Below are 27,815 nucleotides of genomic sequence, written 5' to 3' on the forward strand. Positions count from 1 at the left end.
AACTTAGCATCTATCATTGGGAAATGTTTGAGTATTATAAAGGAATTAATAATAGAGCATTTTGGAATACATAACATAATCAGGCAGCGTCAGCATGGCTTCATAAAAGGGAAATCATGCCTGAATGGTTTATTAGACTTCTTCCAGATAGATAAAGGGAAAGTAATGAATGTAATAAATTCCAAAAGGCATTTGATGAGGAACCATGCATAAAACTACTCAAGAACCTATGAGGTTGGGGTGGTGTATTAGCATGAACAGAGGACTGGCTAATTAATGTAAGACAGAGTTGGGATAAAAGGGGCATTTTCAGGATGACAACCTGTAACTCGCGGGAGTGCCACAGAGATCAGTGCTGGGGGTGAATGCCCAATCACCAAGTTTGAAGATGACGCAAAAATAAGTGGGGAGGCCAGGAGTGAGGGTGACACACTGAATCTGCAGATGGGTTTGGAGAAGTTAAGGGAGTGAAAAAAACTTAGAAGAAGGAATATAATGAGATTGTGCACTTAGATAGGAAGAATAAACAACCTCAAAGTTAGTTAAATGGAGAGAGATTGCAGAAAACTACAGAATAGAGGAATTTCAGTCCTCATGCATGAATTGCGAAATAGCTAGTATCCAAGTTCACTTGTTGATAGGAAAAGCAAGTGGACTGCCCTCTATTTCAAATGGAATGGAGTAGAAAAGTAGGGAAGTCTTGCTAAAACTCTACAAGACACTAATCAGATCACACATGGAATCACACATTGTGAAAAGTTTTGGTCTACTTAACTAAAAGAGATACTGTCATTGAAGGTAGTCTAGAGATGACTCACTTGGCTGATCACAGGCATGGAGGGATTAATTTAGGAGGAGAGTTGAGTGGACATGACTTGTGCTTATTTGGGCTCAGAAGACTGAGAGGCAATCTTATTGAAACATCTAGCAGAGGACTTGACAATGTAGATGCAGAAACGTTATTTTCTCTTGTTGGAGAGTCCAGGACCAGACGGCATAATATCAAAGTAAAGGTTCATGCATTGAAGACAGATGAGAAGGAATTTCTTCTGAGATTCGTGAAACTGTGGAATTCTTCACTGCAGACAGATGTTGAAGCTGGGTTACTGTGAATTCAAAGCTGAAACGGGCAGTTTCTAATCACTTGGGGAATTGAGGGTTAAAGGACAAAAGCAACAAACTGGCATTGAGGATTACCAGATCACCCATCATTCCATTGAATGGGAGAGCAGACTTTATGGGCTAAATGCTATTTCTGCTCCTATATTTTATGATTGTAAGTTAATTTCTTCCACTATGCTCCTTGTCTTCCCAGTGCCTATCCACAAGTCAGACATATGATAGAATACTCTCCACTTGCCTGGATATGTGTAATTCTAACAACGCACAAGAAATTTGACACCATGCAGGATAAAGCAGTCCATTTGATTGGCAGACCATCCACCACCTTTGATATTCACTTTCTCTACCACTGACACGAGTGTGTAATGTCTACAAGATGCACTTCAGCAACTCACCAAGGCTCCTTTGATAGTATTCTCTAAACCCATGACCTGTACATACCTAGAAAGACAGGGGCAGCAGACTCTTGGTGACAGCACCACCTACAAGTCCTCATTCAAACCAAGCACCATTCTCACTTTGAACTGGCTGTCTTTCCTTTCAAAATGCAGGAATTGCCTTCCTAAGAGCACCGAGGTTGTACCCACCCACCTAAGAGAACAATGATGTCAGAAACAGCTTACCACCACCTTCACAAATGGCAATTAGGGATGTTGAATAAATAGCAGCCTAGCCAGTGTTGCACAAATTGCATAAACATGTTTTTATTTCAAATGGAGCAGCCAATTGGTTCTTAAGTGATTCCAAAGACTTGCCTCCAAAATTCTATTTGGGGATTCATTCTGTATGTGAATAATTGTTTCTGATATTGGTCCGAAAATTGCCATTTACAAGCATGTTTTGTCCTGTTGTTATTATTTAGCATAAAATAAGTTCCTAGATTATTTATGCTGTAACATTTTTACTACCATTTATTTCAAAATTTTATGGAACAACTCCTTTTATAGCCAAATTGTCTGTTGCGTCCAGTTTTTTTGGAGGGTTTTTGACTGTAAGGCATAGTAGAATTTCTCGCTATATCTTACCAAACCCACCTCATTAACTACCTACCCCATTTCTATCATGTCCAACTCTAGCCACTTGTTACCTCCTGTTGTTGCAGGAAGAGCTTGCTCCACAGATATCTGCCAAAAGCAAGCATCACTGGCATCCACACCATCTTTAGAAGGCTCTGTACATCCCAACAATGTTACAGTTTGGTGATGCCCCACCGGCAACGTAACACCACAGCAATATCAAAGCGAAGTTGATCATAGCACACGGCTGGCATGGCTGACACTCGCTCGCACATCATATTCCATTCTCTCATGCCATTTGCTGTTTAATCACAGGGCCACACAATTGACCTTTCCCTAGCTCATATCCAAACACCCTTTCTAATTACAACCACGCTCTCGCCGCTACCCAGTGGAGACCAGGAGCTTGTCATTGATCATGAGGGGAGCATCACATAGTGGCAAGCAATTGGATAACTTAAACCATGAGCTTGTATTTACAGTCAACAAAAGGAAACAAAAACAAAATAATTAGAGTTGAAGTTCACTTCTACAATGCAGACTCATCATAGCCAATGACTGTTTTATATTCCACAGTTGCTTGTTCCACCCAGCACCTATTTACAGGAACCAGGTCTCAATCAGGTCCTGCCTGGTCTGTAGCACTTGATGCAACCAAGCTCTGTCATGCAAAAGGAGGTTCATCTTCTCCAACATCCTTGTTCTCCTCAATGCCTTTGCTGTCCTCTTCCTCCTCAGATGACTGCTCCCATTTCCCCAAATCCTCAGCATGTAGCCCCTCCCCCCACTCCCAGTTGCCTGCACCAATTATGGAAGGCACAGAACATTAAGATGATGAGGCACACTTCATTTGGACTTCAGTGGAAGCCACCACAGACCAGTCCAAGCAGAGGAATCACACCTTCAGGAGCTCTACTGTCTGGTCCACCTTGGTGAAGGTGTCACATTGGCTGAGTGACCAACAGATTACGTCAGTGAGGAGTGCCTGCTTTATCCTGACCCCCTTCCCACCCCAAACTCAAATCAACCCTTCAACTTTTCATTGTATTCAGTTGAGTTCATCGTCGTACTTACATGATATTCACCTCCGCCCTCAGCACCTTGGGGAGTTTCACAAGGGACAGATCACCTTTGGCCAGCCTTCGACTCCTTTTTTGTCATTGTAGCTAACTGTTTCATCGTTGAGATATCATTGTGAGATTTGCACCACCGACGTGCTGCAAGCTACCTTTGACCAGCATTTGAATGCTAAGCGCTTTGCATTGCAAATGGATGATGAAATGATTGTAAATTAAATTTGGCCATAGTTTACGAACCCTTGCTTCATGTATTTGCCCCTTTCAGTATCCCAACTTCCAGCAGGTGTGGGTCCTGTGCTTTTGTCAATCACTGACCCTGACTGTGCCCACGTTGGGCAATGTCTCAGCCATTTTCCATTTGCTGTTGGTATCTCAAAGCAGTGAGTGATGTCAGGGAGCATGCAGGGATGTTGGCACATGCAGTAAGTGTTAGACTGGAATCTCTGTGCTCTACATCAAGATACCAACCCCCAAGCACATGGACAGATCTCTACTGACTGGCAGAACCAACAGCCTGATTGACTAAAAGAATACTTCAATACAACCTTGCCAAGAGCATTTAGGTCTTTAGACATTGCACAGCAAAGCATGGGTCCTGTATGCTTGCAGGTAGATTCTAACAGAGCAAGTGAGCTCTACTTAGATGCATTCTGGTTCAATCCATGAGCTGGATGCTTGCTCCTCTGCACTTTATGTCCTCACAGCAGCCTTTCAGTACTCGTTGCCAATGCACTCTATAACACAAACCTCCTGCAAGATCACAGGTATCTTGAGGATCATAAAGGGTTTTTATTCATTCACGGGATGAAGGTGCCTCTGGCTAGGCCAGTATTTATTGCCCATCCCTAATTGTCCACAAGGCAGTTAAGAGTCAGCCATCTTTCTGTGGCTCAGGAGTCACAAGAAGGTTAGATCAGGTAAAGATGACAGTTTCCATCTCTTAAGGACAATAATGAAACAGATGGGATTTTCCAACAATTGACAATGGTTTCATGGTCACCATTAGACTCAATTCCAGATTTTTGTTGAGTTTAAGTTCCATATGCTTTGGCAGAATTTGGACTCAAGTCCTCAGGGCACTACCTAGATCCCTGGATTAACAGTCCAGCCATAATACCACTAGATAATTACAAACCCCGAGGTTTGGAGTTATTGAATACCAGTGTCTGTTCTGATGAAGTGTCACAGACCTGAAGCATTAACTCAGTCACTAATTCTAGGATTGCTTCCAGGCCTATTGAGTATTTCCAGTCATTTGAGTTTTTTTTTAAAAGGGCCTAAACTTTCATCTTGGAGAAGAGTGAAGGTTAAGGAGAGTGAAGCCAATCAGTTCCTTCCTGAATTGCTGGCTCGTGAATCTTTTGCAAAGTATATATTTGTGAAAACATGACTGGACTTTGATGTGATGTCCACATAGTTAAATAATTAATCACCACTCGCTGCACATTGAACTGTACTAAGATTCTATAATATGTAATGGGCTGGAACAAAATTACTAACAATGAGATTTTTCTATGAACAGCAATGTATAAAGTTGAGAACAAATTACAATTTGCAATGTTTGATTTAAGTATATTTGGGCATAGAATTGAAGCATGCCTGAATCCCAGAAAAAAACTTTAGAAAATATGGTCACGGAATAAATCCAAGGAATGCTACTGTTACTTGCACTCGACCCTAGAGAGCTGACATCCCAGACTTTGTCACTGTTTTTATTAAGTAGCATTATTTGACTCCAATGCACAAGCTGTAGTTTTGAAGCAGACTGGTATTTCCAAAGTACAAAGTGGAGTGTTCATGTTGTGGCCAAACCTCCATGCACTAATGAAAGATACGTACTTGAAAAAGGGGGTGTGTTCAAGTGAGTGCACTCTCGTCAGTTCCACAGTATTTGTTAGTAAATTAGTCATTAAACAAGGGATTAGAGTTAATGATGATTAAACAATTTGTGCTGTCTCATAAGTAGTTTTATAAAATGTGTCTAATTTGGCATGATATGTAGATTTCTCATTATCATGACAGCTATTGGGATGAGAGAGATGGTGCTAAGGCTTCTTGAAGTCTAATGGCTTTATCTCTGTTCTGTTTTTATGGGTTTGCACACATTTTGTCAAACTTTGTGGAATCCTTGCTGCTTTCTGAATCTATAGATACCAACCCTACTGCCCTTGTGAATTGAAAGCTGTTTCACAAACCTCCTAAAACACTGAACGTAAAGGATCCTCCCAGTGATCAAGACAAATGTGAAAGGGCCATAACTCCCAAGCACTGTCAGTGCATGTTAGTTCTTAAACCCTTTGTCCTGAGCTGGAGCTCACTGGTAATTCACTGTCAGACCCTTTTCTTTTGGTGGAAGTTGTTTCTGTGGTTTTAATTATTTTAATGGGCACATGGGATCACAGCATGGTGTTTAAGTTCATTCTGGAACCCTGTGTGCAGCTGGCAACCTTTAAGTGATAGTTCACTCAAGTGGATTATTGTTTTCATTCTTCATTTGAGTGAATTATCACTTGTTCAGGCAGCGAAAATAACATTCAATTCCACAGAGCTGAACTGATTAATTAATTAGTGAAGGATTCAGAGTTCCTGGTCACAAAACACATATAATTTTGTGCTTCAAAAAAAGGCTTAACTCTTAGAGAGCATGTCGCATCCTGTTTGAGATTAACTGTGTAGAGTTACTGCTTATTCAAAGGGGAGCTGCACAAAGAATGTTTTGTGAATGGAGCCCAAGGTTTTGCTGACTTGCTAAAGACTTAACTGTCTTTATGTGGCTGAGAGTGTGGTGCTGGAAAATAACAGCAGGTCAGCCAGCATTCGAGGAGCAGGAGAGTCGACATTTCGGGAATAGCCCTTTTGACAGGGCTTCAATTCCTGTTGAAAGGCTATTGCCCGACACGTGGACTGTCCTGCTCCTCCTGACCTGTTATGCTTTTCCAGGCCCACACTCTCGACTCTGACTCTCCAGCATCTGCAGTCCTCACTTTCTCCCTGTCTTTGTAAGGCGACTCGTTCACCCAGCATGTTGCAGGGTCATGCTGTAAGATCATTGCCTGTGTTTTATTCCAAAAGATAAACATCCAGTCCAGACAATATTCCATTAACTTGATGTAGCAATCCTAAGGAAATAAAGATTGTTTCTTCCAAAGATAGATTCCCTGAAAAATTTTCACAACCATCTTGAAATTATCAAAGCAAATGACAGACGTAAGTCAATGTTCAGTTGCAGAAGTGTGTGACTGTGAATAATTTGAATAGGGTGATACTTTTAGAAATAATCCCTTTATATTCTCTTAAGAACAGCTTTATTGGATAATGTTTGTCCTTAATTCCCAGTAGATCAAACATTGAGAGTCTGACTCTTTGACCTGGAGGTAACAGATTTGCACTTCAGGTTAACCTGTGGTCTACGCTGGACTGAAGTTCATTACTTTTTGCAGCTGAACAAATGGCAGCTCAATGAGGGAAAGGCAGTGCTTTCAACTCACTGAAAACTGGATTGAGCTGACTAACTGGACAGGGAGATCTGAGTACCAGAATGGCTCTGTGCTAGAAGGGTACTGGTAAACAGGTCAGATAATGGAGACAATAGTAAATGGGGCGGGGGGAATAAAAATAAGCACAACCTTTTAATGTTAAATTTCAAAGGACATCTTTCACTGCTTCAATTATTCAGTAAATTGTACTTGTTTAATAACCAAACTAAACTTTTGAACTGCAGAATATTCTATTTATTTTGAATAAGACAGAATGCAATTATTTATTGGTTTGATGTAGATATGTGAAGAGTTAAATTGTGCCTGTCACAGAAATGAAGTTTTTTCCTCATGTGAAGGAAACTGTTTCTGTAAATTGTGATTTGTTCCATTCCTTTCTCCGACCACATCAGACAGTATCTGAGAACAGGATGGGATGGATCACATTGTGAAAGAAAAGGAATGCATTCCTTGAAACATTTCAATGAGAGGATTTGAAAGCTTTTCTTGAAAAAAAAATCAGACAATTTAAGTTGATTTCCTGTAAATATCAGTGCGAAAAGATCTGCACTCCATGTCTCTGCGTGGCAGTTTGCTGATGTAAATGTTGAAAACAACCCCAGGAGAAAGGTAGACAAATGTGGAATTTACTCACTAATAGCAAGTCTTGCTAAGCTTTAGCTCAGAAAGACTTGTTGGGTGCTCAAAGCTATGCCCATCTTTGCTTTTATTTGAAATCTTTGAAAAAGGTTTATATGTTTTGTAGTACAAACTTAAATAAAATCAGACCAATCAATACCAGGCAATCTACAGACTGCTTGGATAAATCAATCAAGTGTTTGTATTTTTAAACTTAAGGACTGAAGTGTAGTTGGAGAACACAGTTAATAATTGGTTAAGACAGAATTAAATGAATGTTGTTTCTTGGCATCAATCCTTTGTGTGGTAACGAATTAATGTTTAGTTTTATTATTGTTGTGTAACACGATGGCGGTGAAGTACAAAGCAAATCTGATTTTAGGGGTTTGTGACTGAACTCTCCCAGCTCGTGGCTTCGCATTGTGTCCTCTGGGTCAGACATCTTTTGTATTCGGCATCAGCATTTTTCAGGTGGGATCAAGCATGTTTGGTGGCTTCTGGATATCCCTGAAGATGTCAGAGGAGGGATTTATGTCAGCAATGCCAGTGATGACTCTGTGATGAACCGTTTAAATAAAATGATCTGTCCCCAGGCTAGACTGTTGGTTCTTTGCCAAACAGTAATCCAGTACAATTAACCATCAAAGAGACGGGTGCGAGAGAATATTATTACAGATTGGTATGCAGCCACCTGAGAAAGCAGAGAGCTTTACAAGAGCAGCAGCTGAAAGCGATAACATTGTTGTATTATTGTGTTCACTTCCTTGTATTTAAATCCTTATTATGCTATGTAAGAATAAGCCATACAAATGTCACTTTTTTAGTTTGGAGTCCTTTTGAAATAACATATTTCTAGGTAGTATTTGCTTTTCAACTGAATCTGTTTATATGGTTCTTAAATCGCCAACTGGCCTGCACAAGGAAAAGGAAATAGCATTCGGCAGAGGTCACAATATAGAAATTCAGCTCTGGATAGTTGTTATTAAAATCCTCTGAAAAGATCACTACATAAAAAACCAAGTATAGACCGCATTTGATTATATAATCTCAAAAAATGTACATTAACAGTTTACATTTTAGTGAATATCTGCCGTAAGAAATTTAAGGAATGACAAATTTTTTAATAACACATCGTTTGCTCCATGTAGCCTTCACCTTTTTTTCCACTTGAATTCTAAAATCTTCTTTACACTTTTATCATATAGTTATACCCAGAAGAATACAATTTGACTTGTTTGAAACTTGCAATTCTCGATAGAATCATAGAGTTGTATAGCACAGAAACAGACCTTTTGATCCAATTCATCTGTGCCGACCAGATATCTTGAATTAATCTAGTCCCATTTGCCAGCACTTGGCCCATATCCCTCTAAACCCTTCCTATTCATGTGTCCATCCAGATGCCTTTTAAATATTGTAATCGTACCAGCCTCCACCACTTCCTCTGGCAGCCCATTCCATACATGCACCATCTTCTTCACAGAAAAGTTGCCCCTCTGGTCCCTTTTACATCTTTCCCCTCTCATCTTAAACCTATGCCGTCTAGTTTTGGACTCACACTCCCTGAGAAAATTACATTGGCTAATCACCCTCATGATCTTATCGACCTCTATAAGGTAACCCCTCAGCCTCCGATACTCCGGGGATAATATCTCCAGCCAGTTCATAGAACATAGAACATTACAGCGTAGTACAGGCTCTTCGGCCCTTGATGGTTTCACAGGTCGGTGCAGCAATCTGAAGCCTCTCTAATGGGGCAGCACAATGGCTCAGTGGTTAGCACTGCTAACTCACGGTGCTAGGGACCCGGGTTCAATTCCAGCCTCAGGCAACTGTCTATGTGGGATTTGCATATTCTCCCTGTGTCTGTGAGGGCTTGCTCTGGGTTCCTCCCACAGTCCAAAGATGTGCAGATCAGGTGAATTGGCCATGCTAAATTGCCTACATTGTTAGATGTATTGGTCAGAGGGAAATGAGTCTGGGTGGGTTACTCTCCGGAGAGTTGGTGTGAACTTGTTGGACCGAAGGGTTGTTTCCACACTGTAAGGAGTCTAATCTAATGTACACTTTTCCATTCTCATCCATATGCCTATCCAATGACCATTTAAATGCCCTTAAAGTTGGCGAGTCTACTACTGTTGCAGGCAGTGCATTCCATGCTCCTACTACTCTCTGAGTAAAGAAACTACCTCTGACTTCTGTCCTATATCTATCACCCCTCAATCTCTCTTTAGCTGAAACTCTCCAATCCTGACAACTTCCTTGTAAATATTTTCTGCACTCTCTCAAGTTTCACAACATCCTTGCTATAGCATGGAGACCAGAATTGCGCACAGTATTCCAAAAGTGGCCTAACCAAGTCCTATACAGTCACAACATGACCTCCTAACTCCTATACCCAATGCACTGACCAATAAAAACAAGCAAATCACCTACTTCACTATCCTGTCTACCTGTGACTTCACTTTCAAGGAACTCTGAACCTGCTCCCAAGATCTCTCTGTTTGGCAACATCCCCAGAGCCCTACCATGAAGTGTATAAGTCCTAGCCAGCTTTGTCTTCCCAAAATGTAACACCTCACATATATCTAAATTAAATTGCATCTGCTGCTCCTCAGCCCATTGACTCATCTAATCAAGGTCCCATTGTACAGTCGGTTCTGATATAATGTAATAGTTCCGCTCTCACGTTATAAAAAAAACACACAATAGCTGCGCCATTTAAATTAATGAGCCTGGAATTGCAAGTTGACATTCCACAAATAACGGTCTAAATTCTTCAATCATGTTAAACCCAATTTGCACCGAAGAAACATGCGTTATAACAGAACCGACTGTACTCTGAGAGAACCTTCTTTGTTGTCATCTGCAAACTTACTAACTATTCCTCCAATATTCACATCCAAATCATTTATATAAATGACAACCCAGCACCGATCCTTGTGGCACACTGCTGGTCACAGGCCTCCAGTCCAAAAAATCCTTCAACCCTCCACCATCCTCCATCTCCTACCTTCGAGCCAGTTTTGTATCCACATGGCTAGTTGTTCCTGTATTCCATGTGAGTGAACTTTGCTAACCAGTCTACCATGCGGAACCATGATGGATGCTTTGCTGTGGTCTGTAAAGGCAATGTCTTCTGCTCTCCCTTCATCAATCTTCTTTGTCACTTCTTCAAACAATTCAGTCAAGTTTGTGAGATGCAATTTCCCACGCACAAAGTCATGCTGACTACCCTTAATCAGTACTTGCCTTTCCAAATACATGTAACTCCTGTCCCTCAGAATTTCCTCCAGCAATTTATCAACCACTGAAGTTAAGCTCACTGGTCTATAGTTCCCTGGCTTTTCCTTACCACCTTTCTTAAATAATGGCACCATTTTAGCCACCTTCCATCCTCCAGCACCTCACCCATGGTCATCAGCATACAAGTATTTAGCAAGGGGCCCAGCAATCACTTCCCCAGCTTCCTACAAAGTAATGGGATATACCTGATCAGGTGCTGGGGATTTATCCACCTTTGTGTCTGAAGCCTTCCGGCACCTCTGCCTCTGTAATATGGACACTTTAACATATCACTACTTATTTTACCAAGTTCTCTAGCTTCCATATCCTTCTCCACAGTAAACACAGATGTGAAATACTCATTTAGTATCTCACCCATCTCCTGTGGTTCCACACATAGACTTGCTTGTTGATCTTTAAGTAGCCATATTCTCTCTCTAGTTACCCATATTTTGAATCTCTTTAGATTCTCCTTAACACTATTTGCCAAAGCTATCTCATGCTGCAAATGTGTTGCTGGTCAAAGCACAGCAGGTTAGGCAGCATCTCAGGAATAGAGAATTCGACGTTTCGAGCATAAGCCCTTCATCAGGAATATTCCTGATTCCTATTCCTGATGAAGGGCTTATGCTCGAAACGTCGAATTCTCTATTCCTGAGATGCTGCCTAACCTGCTGTGCTTTGACCAGCAACACATTTGCAGCTGTGATCTCCAGCATCTGCAGACCTCATTTTTTACTCAAAGCTATCTCATGCCCCCGTTTTACCCTCCTGAGGATTTCCCTCTTGAGGATACTCTTACTGCCCTATGTTCCTCCAGGGATTCTCTCAATCCCAGGTGTCTATTCCTGACATATGGTTCCTTTTTCTTGACCAGAGCCTCAATTCTCTAATCATCCAACATTCCCTACACCAACCAGCCTTGCCCTTCACACTAACAGGAACATACTGCCTCTGGACTTCTGTTATCACATTTTTGAAGGCCTTCCACTTTCCAACCATCCCTTTAATTGCAAATAGTGTCCCCCAATCAACTTTTGAAAGCTGTTGCCTGATATCGTCAAAATTGGCCTTACTCCTATTAAGAACTTTAACTTTCAGATCAAGCCTATCCTTTTCCATGACAATTTGAAACCTAATGGAATGATGATCACTGATCCCAAAGTACTCCCCCACTAATATTGAACAGCACTGGATTTTATATTAAATTACACACTTGAAATTGTTATGTCTAAATCTACCATGGTTATGGTATTGTTACCTTTTGTTAAGAGAAATATTTCTGCAATTGGAATATTCTGGGTACTCTAGTTTTATTCTAAGGTGATGAAAAATAACTATTTAATATTAAGTTACCTATAACTTGTAGGCAACCAGTTTCTAAGATTTGCAAAAAAAATACTGTGCTGTTGTAACCATAGAAATTAAAACATTCAGTTTGAGATCCTTCATTTGCAATCATTTTTACTATGCCAAATTGCCCACGGAGGGAACAGAGAAATACAACATGGGGTTATACAATTATGCCAAGCTGTCAATAGTATTCTGCTCGTTTCAAAAAGAAAACAATAAAAAAAAGTCCTGACTGTTTTTCACCTCCTAGTTGTTTGCTTTTTCTTCTCTGACAAAATGCGTTCAATTTTGTTACCTTCCCAAAACATCATATAACCCAAGATTATGCACACAATCTGTAAACAGGATCCTTGACAGAATCACAAATCAAAGTAATTGCTAAACTGTTTAATCAAGTTGTGCTCAGAGTTGAATATAGACTGCAGGATATAAAGGAGATGCTGTATAACTGACCCAACTAGTCCATGGATCTCTTTCTCCTGAAAGAAACAAAGATAGCAGTAATTAATGACCCTGACTCTGTGCCAAAAAAGCTTTATTCTGACAATTCCAACTTAATTAAAACTTAAGACATTTCAATAGCCTCAAAGCCCCTGATGGGACAAACTCTTGCAGACTCGTGAGAAAATTTTGTAAATTAAAGGAAAAGATCTGTGTTACCACTGGTACTATGACTCTAATCCCTGACTGTCAAAGAATCTATTTAGCAAAGTATTTTCTTTAACCAGCTCACACCTGCAGGCTTACTGGCACTTCCTCCACACCAGAGAAGGCGTTTTTGTACTTTGCGGAAGATTTGATAATAGAAGCCTTGCGGTTGCTTTTGTTTTTATTCATTGTTCATTAGCCTGTGAGTACCGAAGGCACATTTGATATGCTTACCCTGTTTGGGGGTATAACTCAACTGTGAGCATTTGACACGGTACAATAACAGACCAGAAAGTTTGGTACAGCATCTTTAGTGCAAAAAGTTGTTCAAATTAGGCCACTCCACTAATGGGGCTTTTTCAAAAATTAAGTGACATGCTGTTCTTTGACACTTTTTTTTGTAAGGCATAATTTGCAAAGCTTGACCCGGAAGATCCCAGACACTACATCCTTGGGTGGTTCATTTCTTATTTCTCATATGTCTGTGTTTTTTTCAATTAGCATGCTTTAGAAATCCTGCCAGGTATGTCCATCAAATGCTAAAAAGGGCAGCCCTGTTTATGTTGCATGCAAGCACAACAATTCTTAACAATTGACCCATTAGTTATCAAAGAGGGGGTAAAAACCTTGAAATAACATTGCTTGCATACTAATCGAAGTAAACAGTTACACAATTTGCATAACAAAAACGGTTTAATTTAATCTCCCCTGTAGAAAGACTTTTTGTGTATTGTGGACAATATCCGCCAGTTCCTTCTATCCTTAACAGAAGGAAGGATGTGATTTGTAAGGATAGCAAAGATAAATAGCAACTTGTCCATTAACGATATTGTCATGTTAAAGTTTTTTGAAGCAGGCCAGTACGAACCACAATACGTAGACATATATAGTTAGTAATGCATGTAATGACACTATACAAGTGACCAATTCTTGTCCTTGTGCAATGTTGAATGTTATGTATTTGAAGGATTAATGATGAAAGACATTCGCTTACAGGTGAGTTTTCAAAAATTGTTTTTTTTAATTGAATGTTGTACACTTCGATTCAGTTCAACATATACCAAGTAAATTACGCTGTTTGTCAAATGCACTAAATTCAAGTACATTACACATACCTTTTAAAGTTTAATATAGTTCTTTAATATGTATCATTTTTCACCTACCAGCTTAATATTTACTTGTGTCGCAGAGTCTAATGACTCAAGGCCTAGAGGTCTATGTTCCATGCTTGGAGATATGTTGACCCATTCTAGGTCTGCAGTACAACTTTTCTGACATAAAATTGTGCATATTTTAGCGTTTGTTTTTGCTGATTCAAATCAAGACCAATTTAGAAAGACTGTGCATCAATTCTGTTTCGTAAGATTTACCATCAGAAAATGAAAGAACATCTCTTTTTTGCAAACGGCATGTGATTAAAAACAGTTTGATTTTTCAATGCGGAAAAGGGGCCTCAGCCCTCAAAAGAGCACATCACTGACTGGGAGCTGGAAGTTTCAGATTTGCGTGGGTTGTCTTGTAAATATGCCATTCATCTCAAAACTTTTTCTTTAAAAAAATGTATTGGAACAAATGCTGAATTTGAGAAAGTAGCCCTATTTAGCCTCTCACATATACTACTGCAGCCAGATCTGTTTCAAGCTCACTGGGAAAAAAAAATCAACATTTCAAATATATCCAATTGCAGCTCATGAGAAGAACTGAAGAGTCTGATTCCTCTGGTATCCTTCATTTACACAAATAAAGATTGCAGCACATGGAGGTCAATGAGATTATGCAGTCAATAAACTAATTCTGAATGGTAGTGCCTGCTGACCTAAAAATAATAATCAAATCAACATATTTACAGGAAACTGCTTAGATCTTTTACAAACTAAATATTAAGTAAATACATGAATGCATGTAGAAATTGGGTTTGTGTGAATGTATACACATCGACTGAGTGTTGCTTTGCACGTCTAATGTATAACTGTATGTTCATACTGTGCATGTGTAGGAGTACTGTAAATACTGAATATAGCTGTCTGAATCTGTATCCATTTGTTATTGTGGATAGGATTATTTGACTTGAGGTATATTAAAGAAAAAAGTTCTCTCTTATTCTCAATTGTCAGAATTTAATGTCATCTTTTGCAACTTTGAATGAGTTCTGACAAACTTATGGAGAATTTGACATGTCCAACTGAGTCCTGTAGGATTTTCAGTAGGCTAAATTGTGAAGTATTTTACGTTCTAATCAGTCAGTGGGTGTTTTTGATTAAAATGGATGTCAATCTTAATGAATGATCATAGTTTGATATTCGGGGGTATAACTCAACTGTGAGCATTTGACACGGTACAATGACAGACCAGAAAGTTTGGTACAGCATCTTTAGTGCAAAGAGTTGTTCAAATTAGGCCACTCGACTAATGGGGTTTTTTCAAAAATTAAGTGACATGCTGTTCTTTGACACTCTTTTTTGGTTACCTTGGGTCTTCTCTCTTAAGTTGTTTCTTTTTTAGACTTTAATTATTGCTGGTTGCTTGGCCAGCTTGTTCTTTATTAACACCAAGCAGGCCACCATTTGATGCAAACAGCGGATTCAGAGGAACAGTTAATCTCTCTTCACGGATATCATCATCTACAGGTTTCCTCACTTCTTTTCTAGAAGTCCATTCTAAGATAATGTATACAAGCAGGAATGAGCAGAAAAGCAGAACTGTGTTCTCATTACTCTCATTGTCCTCTTTTGGTTTTGTTTTTTTTTCAGCATTTGCAAAAGCATGAGAGTGCGACGAACTCCAAGTCTTGCTATTACAACTGTGGCCTTTGCAACTACACCACCAAGGCCAAGCTGAACCTGGTTCAGCACGCACGGTCTCTGAAACACCAGCAGACAGAGAGCCTGCACAGGCTACAGTTACATCAGCAGGGGCTGGCACCGGAGGAGGACAATCTCAATGAGATCTTTTTCGTTAAAGAATGCCCACCAAATGAATCTGGTGAGTACCCACAGCTGGCTGTTCTGTTGCCAACCATCTCTTTTGGTACCTAGAACTTGTCCTGCAATGTAAAACACGTTGGTTTTAAACTCTCAGACACAAACATGTTGTTCCTATTAAGGCCTTCTTTTTATATCAGTAACATACGCAGTCCTGCATGCAGTGACATCTTTAGCAGGCTTGCAGGAGGTTATGAAACTCTACCTTGGGAGGATCTCATAGTGAAATTTTTCCCCCCAGAGTGAGCTTTAATTTCCTTTCTCATGACTAAAGCAATTTGGCTTTCATTTAAAAGTTTCTTCGCTGCCAGCAGTTAATAAGTGTAACAGGACTGTAAAACGTGCAGAGACAAAAAAAAAGATTAATAGTTTTATTTGAGAGCGACCTGTAATTTAAAACATAAGACTAGTCAGAGTCCATTATTCAATAATTCTAATATTAACAATACCTTCCAAACCAAGTGGCTAACTTGTTTTTGCTTTGGTTGACCCGGAGGAGGGAAACTGCTAACACGTTTTGAATGGCATTCCAAAGCTGAATTAATCTCTGTTCCCTAAAGTGTCCTGTTTATACATGAAATCCAGAAACAGATGGTCATGAGCTGAAAACCACATGCGAAACTTTCTGCATTAAAACTGCCCACATTGGAATTAAATGAGACGTCTGTACTTTTGGCTTTAATTATAACTGGATCAAAGGTGATGCAAGGATTGGGCGCTCAAGAAAGGCTTATTTAGATAATGGCTGTTATGCACTTTAAAATCTTTACATCAGTCCTGGTTGAAATAAAGACCACTTGCATGTGACTAGTTGAGATTTTGGTAGTCAAATGCACTTTTATTTATTGATTAGCTTAAGCTGTTAGGGCTGAAGTTAAATGTTTTACAAAACCTGCTCAAAGTACAGAGTTTTAAATAATCTCAGTGAAACAAATCCAATGGTAGATTGTCGAACACTGTGTAGTCAAGGGATCAGTATATTGATCTTACAGTTGTGTCTGATTACTTTAACCCTTTATGATCCAAACTGACCTAATTGTCTTGAGCATAAAGCACCAAAAACAGTAAACCTGAAGCTGGTTTTAGAATAAACATATTTGGTTTTATTCTTTTTCATTGCTTGTCATTTACCTATCAGGATTTCAGTTAGAAAATCTTTTACCAATTAATATCAAGATGAGAGAGAGAAATTTGAAAGAGCGAAGAGCTTGCATTGTTGTCGTAACATTAGATTTGCAGGATATAAATTTCTTTACAGACAATGCTGATTTACAAAGACACCAATGGACGTGGATATATGTCGCTGTTTTTTGTTGGTTTATAACAACTTCAAATCGGGATCTGTTTGAGACTATCTGGAAAGAACAAGTTGAAGTTTTACTGACATGCACAATAATTGAGAATGCTTGGGTCAGTGAACGCAGTGTGCTCATATTGTGCATTTCTGTTGGATCAGTATTTATCGGAAGAAAATAACATTTTTTTAACCACAAAAAATTTTTTGCATCCTTCAATTACAGTGGTGACTTTTTATTATCATATTGAGGTGTAGATCTGGCAGCATTCTGTCAAATTAATTTTTTGTTTTGTTTTGAGTTTATAAGGCTCATGGTTCCAAATTATTGGGCAAAACTTGCATTGTCATTTTTTTTCTTCCTATCTTGTAACACACTAAGAATTGGCAGGGCCAATTATTGACTCATCCATGGCTACCAGTTTGGCTTATAAGATAGATGAGCATCTCCAGCTGTATGTACCATTACTTCACACATGCTGGTGTCTTCTTGGTAATGCAGAAACTTACCAGTACAGATTCACTTTACTAGAAACTAAAGGGACTGAAGATTAACAGGAGCACTGTAATCAAAGATGCACAAATGTCTTGAAAACTGTGTTTGAAAGTAATCTTCAAACTAACATTCTAAAGAATAAGAGAGACTTACAAATAATCAAATAGTGCGGGGAGTGGGGGGGGGGGGGGGCAGTGGTGAGGAGAGGAGAGCAGGGTCTACAAAATTATAGCATAGTATTTCACAAAAGTATTCTTGTTCCTGGAGATCATATCTAATGTGAGATCCAAGTTTTTGTAAACATTTAATTGTGGTCTGAAAATATAAAGGGGTTATGGGTTTATTTTAACTTTTCCCTCATGCCATTCTGTTTTCCAGACACAAAAATCGATTTTACATTGTGTGTGGCACAGGAGCAGTTTCAATGCTGATTGTCAGGGCAGCCAGTTCAGTGCCAAATACAGTAGCGTTTTATTGGAAGGAAATCCAACAGCATTTGATTTTGTTGATAACAGTGAAATCTCCTGGGTTAGTTCCTGTGGAGCTTTCTGTGGGTGCAATTTACCTCTCTGAGGTGATGAGAAGTGCACCTGATTTGACCCTGGAGAGGTATTTGCTAGCTGTTCACCAACTCTCAGTTAATTTCTTGCTGAGGTCCACTGGGGACCATTGCCAGCAATTAAGACCCTTTAGATACCAAATGACCACCACTTAAAGGCCTCAACTCACCACCGGTTAGATTACCTACATTCTGAGCAAAGTGGCTGATTCCCCACCTAGGGAGCCAGGGAGACAGATCTGTTGTTTTAGTTTGGAGGGCATGGGATAAACCATTCTGACTATAATCTGAGGCCATTCGGGGGCAAGGATGGGATGAAGGAGGCAGTAACTGAAAGCCAGCATCTTGGCCTTGACCCGAATACCTGAGGTGATAAGTTGAAGTGGCAGACAACCGGAAACTCACGGTCTTTTATTGTGGACAAGTGTTCTGTGATGCAGTTCTCCAGTCTAAGCTTTGTTCCACCAATGTAGAGGAGACCACGTTGTGAGCAGCGACTAGATTGGTGAAATGCAGGTAAAACACTGCCTTCACCTGGAAGGTGTATTTGGTCCCTGGGATACTGAGGAGGGAAGAGGTAAATGGGCAGGTATTACACCTTCTGCGATTGCAGGGAAAGGTGTCGTGGGACTGTGGGTGGTTGTTGTGAGTGGAGGATGGGTGGATCAAGGTGTCACAGAGGGAACAGTCCTTGCGGAAGACTCACAAAGGAGAGGAGGGGAATAGATTAGATTACATTAGATTACTTCTATTAGATTACTTACAGTGTGGAAACAGGCCCTTCAGCCCAACAAGTCCACACCGACCCGCCGAAGCGCACCCACCCAGACCCATTCCCCTACATTTACCCCTTCACCTAACACTACGGGCAATTTAGCATGGCCATTTCACCTAACTTGCACATTTTTGGACTGTGGGAGGAAACCGGAGCACCCGGAGGAAACCCATGCAGACATGGGGAGAATGTGCAAACTCCATGCAGTCAGTCGCCTGAGGCGGGAATTGAACCCGGGTCTCTGGCGCTGTGAGGCAGCAGTGCTAACCACTGTGCCACCATGCCGCCCACCATAGGTATCTGGCAATGGCATTCCTTCGGAGGTGGCAGAAATGGTGGCTAATGATCCTCTGGATGTGGACGCTGGTGGGATGGTCAGTGAGCACAAGAGGGACCCTGTTGCTGTTGTTGGAGGGAAGAGAAGCGGTGAGGGCTGAAGTGTGGGAGAATGGTTGGACCCAGCTAAGGGCCCTGTCAACTCTGGTGTTGGGAAATCCTTGGTTGAGGAAGAAGGTGGACACCACTTGTTCCCTGGCTAACATCTCTGTCTTGGGCTTGTTGCAATACTCCACTGATGCTCAGTGCAAGCTGCAAGAACAGCAGTTCATTTTCCACTTGGGAGCTCAACATTCTTCTGGACTCGATATTAATTTAAACAGTTTTTGAGTTTCAGGCACCTTCTCACATGTTGTTACCCCAACCCTGACACATCAGGCCTTGGTTTGCTATTACAAATTGTGAGCCACTAATAGTCCCCATTAGCAACTATTCATTCTCCAAGGCAGAGCGTTATCCACTTCTTTGTCTGTCCAACTGTTCTTCTCTCTCTTTGGGCTCCATCTCCACTAGAATTTACTTCTTATCCCCTTCACCCTCCCTATCTTCTGCATAAAAATTAACATTTTCTGAGCTACCATCATTTCTGAAGAAGGGTCACTGAGCCAGAAACATTACTTATGATTTCTTTCCACAGATGCTGCCAGAGATTTCCCAGCAATTTCTGCTTTTGTTTCTGATTTCCAGCATCTACAGTTCTTTCAGTTTTTCATTTAATGATTCCTTCAAATTGATACAAGGGCAGATTGGACAAAGTTGGATTGTTTTGCCAGAGCATCTGAGGCTGAGGGGTGACCTGAAAGAAGTGTATTAAGTAAAGAGAAGCATGGATAGGTTGAATAGTTAGTCCCTTTTTATTCCCAGAGTGGAAGTGTCAAATGCCCTCGGGGTCATAGGTTTAAGGTGAGAGGGGAACTTTAAAGGAGATGTGCGAGAAAATTATTTGTAAACACCGGGTGGTAGGTACTGGAATGCATTACCAGAAGGTGATAGAAACAGATACAACAGCAAAGTTTAAAAGGATTGGGAATAGAGGGATCTCCTTCATGTGCAGGTAGCTGGATTAGTTTAACGTGGCATCATGGTCAGGACAGACATGGTGGCTGAAGGATCCGTTCCTCTGCTGTTCTACATTCTATGTCACTGATTAGAAAGATGCAAGTGTCCTACAGGATTTTTCTCTCATGACAGAGTAAGATTAAAAGGGAATTTTTGCAATAATACATAGATTAAACATGAGTCAGGTGGCCCATTGATTCAAATCATTGAAGTGAAGAAGAGAAAAAATCAACAGTAACTTCAAATGGCTTTTGGAATATCTTTCTGAATAAGAATGCAGAGACCACTGCAGCATGTTATAAAACTAGTTTTTCTTCATCTCAACAATTATTTAGAATGTTTTTTTTCTTAGTTTTAATGAATGAAATGCCACATGGAAGGAAACATTATGAAAATCAGCATAGACTTAAATTCTCAGCTACTTAAATCGTTAAATTCATTTAATTTCACACACGCTGTTTGTAGTTTTATAAAATCTGCCTTTCCTCCCATTATAATGAAAAGACACAAACTTTATTTGGATTCCACAGTGTAGACAAACGGTAATCTGCTTCCTTCCTGTCTTTTATTCATTTCACGTGTTACCCTTCTTTATAATATGACAGATAAATGTTTTTCATAATCTGGCAAGATGGAGAAGTGCCAGGAAATCACTGCAAATGTTAATTGCTTTTTAAAAATTCAATAGAAATGTTAGCTATCTCTGTATAATTTTAGACTGTTTAAGAAATAGTAAATCATTCATAGGCAGATATTATGCTTCTCTGTGCATTATACCCTCTCTCTATTAACACACTTCGGTTGAAGAGCAATATTCACCACTTATTCCATAGTAGAAAATAACCTTTTAATAGCTGACTCAAAGCTTATGTCTCCAGCTCTGGAAGCTTATCAATAATTAGGATTACTCTTGAAACAAATGTTACCTTTGAAAATAAACTAATTTTTAAAGAATCAAGTACTGAGGTGGAAAGAAATACAAATGCTTTGACTGTTCTTATTGTTTCTTGCAATATGGTTAGTGATTAAAGCAAGGTTGATGCTAAACCAAGAGACCTTGGGATACAGGTTCATAGTTTTTTGAAATTGGAATTGCAGATAAGCAGAATAGTGAAGAGGCATTTGGTACACTTGCTTTTATTGGTCAGAGCATTGAGTACAGGAGTTGGGATGTCATATTACCGTTTACAGGACATTGGTTAGGCCACTATTAAAGTCCTGCGTTCAGTTCTGGTCTCCTGTTTTTTAGGAAAGATGTTGTTATACTTGAAAGCTTGCAGAAAGTATTTATAAAGAGGTTGCTGGGATTGGAGGGTCTGAGCTAAATGGAGACGCTGAATAGGCAGGGGCTTTATCCCTAGAGCGTCGTAAGCTGAGGGGTGACATTATAGAAGTTTATAAAATCATAAGAGGCAGGGATAGCCAATGTCTTTTTCGCAGGGTAGGGGAGCTCATAACTAGAGGGCATAGGTTTGAGATGAGAGGGGAAAGATTTAGAAGGGACCTAAGTGGCAACTTTTTAATGCAGCAAGTGGTGTGTGCATGGAATGAGCTACCAGAGGAAATAGTGAAGACTGGTACAATTACAGCATTTAAAAGGCATCTGGATGGGTATATAAATAGGAAGGGTTAGAGGGATATTGACCAATTGTTAGCAAATGGGACTAGATTAATTTGTTTCTGGATCAGTGGTGCTGGAAGAGTACAGCAGTTCAGGCAGCATCCAGCGAGAGATTCCGCTGCTCCTTGGATGCTGCCTGAACTGCTGTGCTCTTCCAGCACCACTGATCCAGAATCTGGTTTCCAGCATCTGCAGTCATTGTTTTTACCTACTAGATTAATTTGGGCTATCTGGTTTACATGGACAAGTTGGACTGAAGATTCTGTTTCCATGCTGTATAACTCTGACTCAATGATAGAGGATAGTGCTGAAAGATTTGCTTGTACTGCATATGTAGTCTTCTTTTACCTCAAGGGCTGTTCACAATCTCAAGCTTTTGTTTTGGAAGCAATGCTGGGAGGAGGGACTGTCTGTACAAAGTTGAGGATCTGAGGACCAGCCAGTTTGATGAAATGCAAGTTCATGGAAGTCATTTGTCAATGGACAGCTGAATTTGAGCATTATTCCTGTCTATGGATACCTCATGATGCAGTATGGCAGCATATGTTTGAAGTGATTAGGACTGAGGAGAATTGCTGCAGCCAGGAAGCTTTTATTCGAGGTGAAAGAACCACAAAACATAATAATAATAAGGTAAAGGGAAAGATGAGCAAAGAAAAATCTGTTACCTTAGATTATGAACAAAATTATGTCTAGTCAGAGAGAAACAAATGGAGAGAGGAATAATAAAAGAAGCAGTTAGTAACAGAATCAAAGAATCTTTTCTTCATTCAGATATTTTTCTGATGATGCAGACGCCACAAAATAAACATCATTTTTTAGAAAATATATAACTTAATGGAAGGAAAATCACAGATGAATTGATTTACAGTCATATACTTTGTTCTGCCCAGTTTTTTTAAACTTGCTGTGCTGAGGTGATCCAATTCATCTGAATACAGACCAAGGAAAATCTTCCCTTAAATTATTTTTGTAACCTTGAGTATTAAATTTAGGGTGGTACACAGTATGGCATATGTTAAATATACAAAGTAACTTCTATGCTGCACTATTTTGCTTTTGGAGTAACACACATGATGGAACAAAAGTAAAATAGTGTGGCAATTGGGAGTCTGAAATTAAAAAGAGAAATGCTGGAAATATTCAGTAAGTTGGACAGCATTTCTGGATGGGAAAACCAAATTAGTGACTGCAAAAAATGACACTGTAACGGTAGTTTCTCAGCACTACAGATGTTCTTTTGTGTCCATGTGGTGTTCCAACTGTAGACATGTTCTTCTAAAGCAGCTTATGCTAGATTCCAGTTTAATGGTAACTTGCATTCTGCAGGAGGAGTGCCTACTACAGTTTGTGATGAGTCACCACGTTGTGCTGATTTTGTTACCAATGCTGTTATTTTCAAAATGTAACTTCAGCCAATGTTGTCCCTGAACCTAGCACACTTGAGCATGAAAGGGAAGCAAGGGTCTTGAGATAATATTGCTAGACTATTAATCTAAGGACCCAGGCAATGGCCTGGGGATCTGGATTTGATTCCCACCATGGCACATGGTAGAATTTGTATTCAATAATAATCTGGAATTCAGTGTTTAATGATGACCTTGAAACTGTTGTAAAAGCCCATTTAGTTCACTAATGTCCTTGAGAGGTGAAAAATGCTGTTTTTACCTTGCCTGGCCATCACGTGACTCCAGACCCACAGCAACGGGGCTTGACTCTCAACTGCCTTCTGGGCAATAAGGGATGGACAATAAATGCTGCCCTAGTCAGTGATGTCCATGTCCTGTGAATGAGTAAATATAAAGATGAGGCTTCACCCCCTTCTTTGAAAGGCATTTTAGACCCTGAGCTTTATAAGTAAAGGCATAGGGAATGAACTCAAGGGAATTATGGCGAACCTTTTGTAAAAGTTGGTCGAGAATTCACATCAACTTGATATTATGTCTAATGGGGCGTTGTACACTGGAGCAAATATGAACACTTTATGGATAATGCTGACAAGATTTACAGCACATGGTGGGGGGCGTGGTTGAAGACCTTGATAGAGAGATCATGGAGAAGGTGGGTTTGATCTCCTCAGAAGATTGAGAGGGGATTTGATACAAATGTTCAAAATGATGACTGGCCTAGATAATTGATGGAGACAAATTGTTCCCATTGGTGGAAGGATTTAAAGCCAGAGGAGATGGATTTAATGGGATTAATTCTTTTGACAATGGGAAATGTGAGGAAAAGCTTGCTTAAGGATTTTGTGGTTACAATATGAAATACACTGTCTCAGCGTGTGGTTGTGACAGGTTCAGTTGTGGTTTTCTGAAGGGAATTGGATAAACACCTGATGAGAAATTTTGCAGGGCTTTAGAAAGAGTTAGAGTGAAAGGCACAACCTGCATTGTTGTTGCAGAAAACTGGCATAGACTCAATTGGCCCAAGGCCCTCCACCCAATGTTATAACTATCCTTTGAATCTACCTTCCATTAACAAACAGAAGACCTCAATTTGAAGTGTTTGATGTTTTCCACTCCTATTTAAGTTTGGTGAGGTTTACAGGGAGTGGAATGGTATATGAAAACCTTGGCTTTCATTTGATGTGTTTCATACAAATTGCTTGTTTTCATCCATTGGTGTATTGCCATCCTTTAGTCCACAGCATGACAGGGTGAAAGGGCAAAGGTAACACAGGAACATACGTTGCTGGAAGGAGGAAGTGGCAAAGGACTCAGCAGAGTGCCATCTCCACCTAGGTCCTATCTGACCTTCAGTGAAAAATGGATTGTGACTTCTCTGCTTTTAGAAGGGAGGACCTACAGAAATCTGGCACCTGTTCCAGATCTGCAGTCTCAAACCAGGCTGGGAATAGTGCTGCCAGTGGTGTTAAAGGTTACCATGACCATGAACTGCATTGAAACAGGATCTTTTCTGACTGGATCAGATGACGTCTCTATGTTCTCATCATTTGTGATCCTAATCTGCATAAGGGAAGTTACAGATCTTCAGTAAATCAGAAGAGGGTATAATTACATTCCTTTTCCAGGGATACATTGGTAGAGTGAATATGTGGTTTTACCAGTCTAGCAGGGAACTTCGATTGCACACACGTTGTCTTGAAGGTACCATTTTTAAATGCAGAGATGTACACTTATTTTCTTTATTCGTTCATGGAATGTGAGTGTCACTAGCTGGGCCAGCATTTATTGCCCAACCTTAATTGCCCAGAGTCAACCATATTGCTGTGGATCTGGAGTCACATGTTTCTTTCCTTACAGAACATTAGTGAACCATGTGTGTTTTTCTGACCACCAACAATGGTTTCATCATGAGACTCTTCATTCCAGATTTTTATTTGAATTTAATTGCAGGATTTGAACCTAGGACTCTCTGTGGTATCTGGATCAATAGCCTAACAATAATACTGCAAGACCATCTGCAGTCTCAAATTGTTCCACTCCCTGAAGTGATGCATATCCATGTTTTTACATCATTGGCGGGTGGGGTGGGGTGGTGGTGTCCACTATCCTGACTACAGTCATGATGTCTTTCATCTGTGCCATGTCCACTAAGCCACATGTCTTTGTGAAACTGGATGGCAATGACTATTGACTAACAGTCACACAGCTCAGCTGTCCTGTTATGTGCCCTCTTGATCATACAGTGGAAACGCAAGCCACTCCAAATCAAACATTCAGAACCAATTTTATCAATATTCCATAGAAAAGTTTACTCATTACCTTTGTGCATCCTCTTGATGTCTGTCTTTTATGTAGCTTTGCCTACCATAGTGCTTCTATGCTGTGAGACCACAGCAGGACAAAATGGTTGGTGAAAGATTGCAGACTTTCTCTGGGTGGATGGGGGAGGACTGATCTTCCACTACGACCTCGAGGAACTCTGAATCTGGATAGTTAAACTTTGTTCCTCTGTCCTTTTTAATGATGCACTGTGCAGGTGACTGAAACCATGGAATCATTTGGGATCAAATGATAGTATTTCTTTATCAGTCGTCTTCTTTAAATACTTCCTCTTAGCATGATTATCTGCACAGTTGGCAGTTCTTCGGTGTCTAAAAGGGAAACGACACAAGGGCGGAGAAGAGGAGAAAGGCAGAGGTGCATGGTTAAACTGTCTGCAGTTTGTAACTTGGAAGAAAATAGTGGGGTAAGCAAGAAGTAAGAAATGAAAAAAGGATGAAGAGTGAACACAATTATCTTCTAATGTCCTTTCTAAACCACCGGACCAAATCTCAATCACGGTAGCTCCATCTCCCTCATTAATGCAAGGACATGAAACATTGTCTGTCCTCCATGAGTTTGTCCCTGCTATCTTCAGTTTGGTGCCACTTTGTTCCCTCTGTCACTTGCAGGAAAATGTCAATGAGTATGGTGGTGTGTGTTGGGTGATGTAGCTGTCATGGCTGAATAGCTAGCAGTGCAAGCTGAGAGAGGTGGGTGTGAGGACAAGGTGAGGTTTATCATTCTTCACCATCTATGATTTCTGATTGATGGAGATTTTTGGTATGTGAGTCATGAGGTTGTGGGACATTGCGCACTGTCTAAGGCTGATGGATCAAGTGACTTTCAAAACTGTATTCGCTGATCTCATCCACTTATGATACTTGAAGTTTTTGCAACACTGCGTCAGAGTCCTCAGTCCTATACTGCTGGCATTGACAGGTATGATGATCTGTTGTCACTGTCTTCCCTACATCTATGTGGAAGGTGCCTCTCTTCCTCCAACCCAATAATCTTTTACCTTTGTCATCCATGGATCTGTCTACCTCTGCATTAATCGTGTTCATTGACTTTATACAGTCATTTGAAGTTCTGGTGCACATGCTGACGTGCTGGGGTGTGGGGGTGGTTGGGGGGGTGTTGGGGGGGGGCACTGCTGTTGTGCGGAAAGCCAGAGATCCATGCAGCAGAAAACGTAATTAGGGGAAATGTTGTCTATCTCCTCTGCTCTGGGAAAGAGTTCCGCAGATGCACGATTGACAGAGAGAAAAATGTTCTACTCACCTCTATCTTAAGTGGGAGATCCCTCTACTTTTAAACACGAGGGGAAAATTCCTTTAAGCATCCACCGCATTTAGTCCCAAGGAGATCTTGTACCTTAAGAAGAATATCTTCTTTCCCTAACCTCCAGTGGGTAGAGGCCTATTTTTTGCAATCTTTCGTCATGAAGTAACTTCCCTCAAGATAATTTTCGTCATTCCAGATAACAGTCTGGTGAATTGCTTTCAATGCATGTACATTCTTCCTTAGATAAGGGAACATATCATGTACGCAGCACGCCAGATGTGTTCTCATCAAGGTCCTGTACAACTGCAAGATTTTTAATTTTTCATTCTCCTTCTAGCGAGTGGGAACTTTTAATTTACCTTTTATCACTTGCTGCACCTGTGTACTAACATCTTGTGGTTTGTATAACAGCACATTCAGGTCCTTCTGTATCTTGGTTCTTCAATCTTCTCCTCTTAAATAATGTGCCCATTTTCTACTCTTCCTGTCAAAGTGGACAAGTTTGCATTTTCCTACATTATATTGCACTTGTCAATTTTTTGCCAACTCCCTGAGCCTATCTCAACTCCTGTTACAGGTTTCTTTGGTTCTCCTCACAACTTAATTTCTGACCAGTTCAGGCTGGTTTGAGTTAGCTATAGAATAACTAATAGTCTGGTTTATGTTGTTTATAATGTATCAACCTAGAACACTTTGTGTGGTGTGCAGCTTATGATTTCAAGTGTGTTGGATGAGAGAACTGCTTGGAAGAACAGCAAGATCCTGAATGTCAAACACAAAGATGAACAGATAATTATATGTAGGACAACACCCAACTTGGAGAGTTAGATCTCAAACAACAAAATCTGACAATCCACTACTTAAATGAAGACAGACTGTGACAGTCTGATTAGCTTACCGCAAGACACCTAAAATAATTGTGCACCTTAAATAATTATACATTTGTATGTCTCGAACAGATGTTGCAATTAAAAATGGCAACAGCCCATATTGGAAGTGAGACAAAGCGCTAAGTATAGTGCTGAATTTTTTAACTCTTTCATGTGATGTTGACATAATTG

The 27,815-nt window shown here is 40.1% G+C and overlaps 1 protein-coding gene across 3 annotated transcripts in view; it reads left to right on the forward strand.

Annotated features, from left to right (window-relative positions):
* Positions 1–27,815, forward strand: part of zfhx4 (zinc finger homeobox 4) — a 264,735-nt gene that overhangs the window by 93,848 nt on the left and 143,072 nt on the right. For all 3 annotated transcript variants that reach the window (XM_060822798.1, XM_060822793.1, XM_060822799.1), the window contains exon 4: positions 15,369–15,600. In XM_060822798.1, the coding sequence (XP_060678781.1) occupies positions 15,369–15,600 (232 nt within the window). The remainder of the gene's footprint in view (positions 1–15,368; positions 15,601–27,815) is intronic.

Source organism: Hemiscyllium ocellatum, chromosome 4 (genome assembly GCF_020745735.1).
Source record: "Hemiscyllium ocellatum isolate sHemOce1 chromosome 4, sHemOce1.pat.X.cur, whole genome shotgun sequence".
Classification (NCBI taxonomy): domain Eukaryota; kingdom Metazoa; phylum Chordata; class Chondrichthyes; order Orectolobiformes; family Hemiscylliidae; genus Hemiscyllium; species Hemiscyllium ocellatum.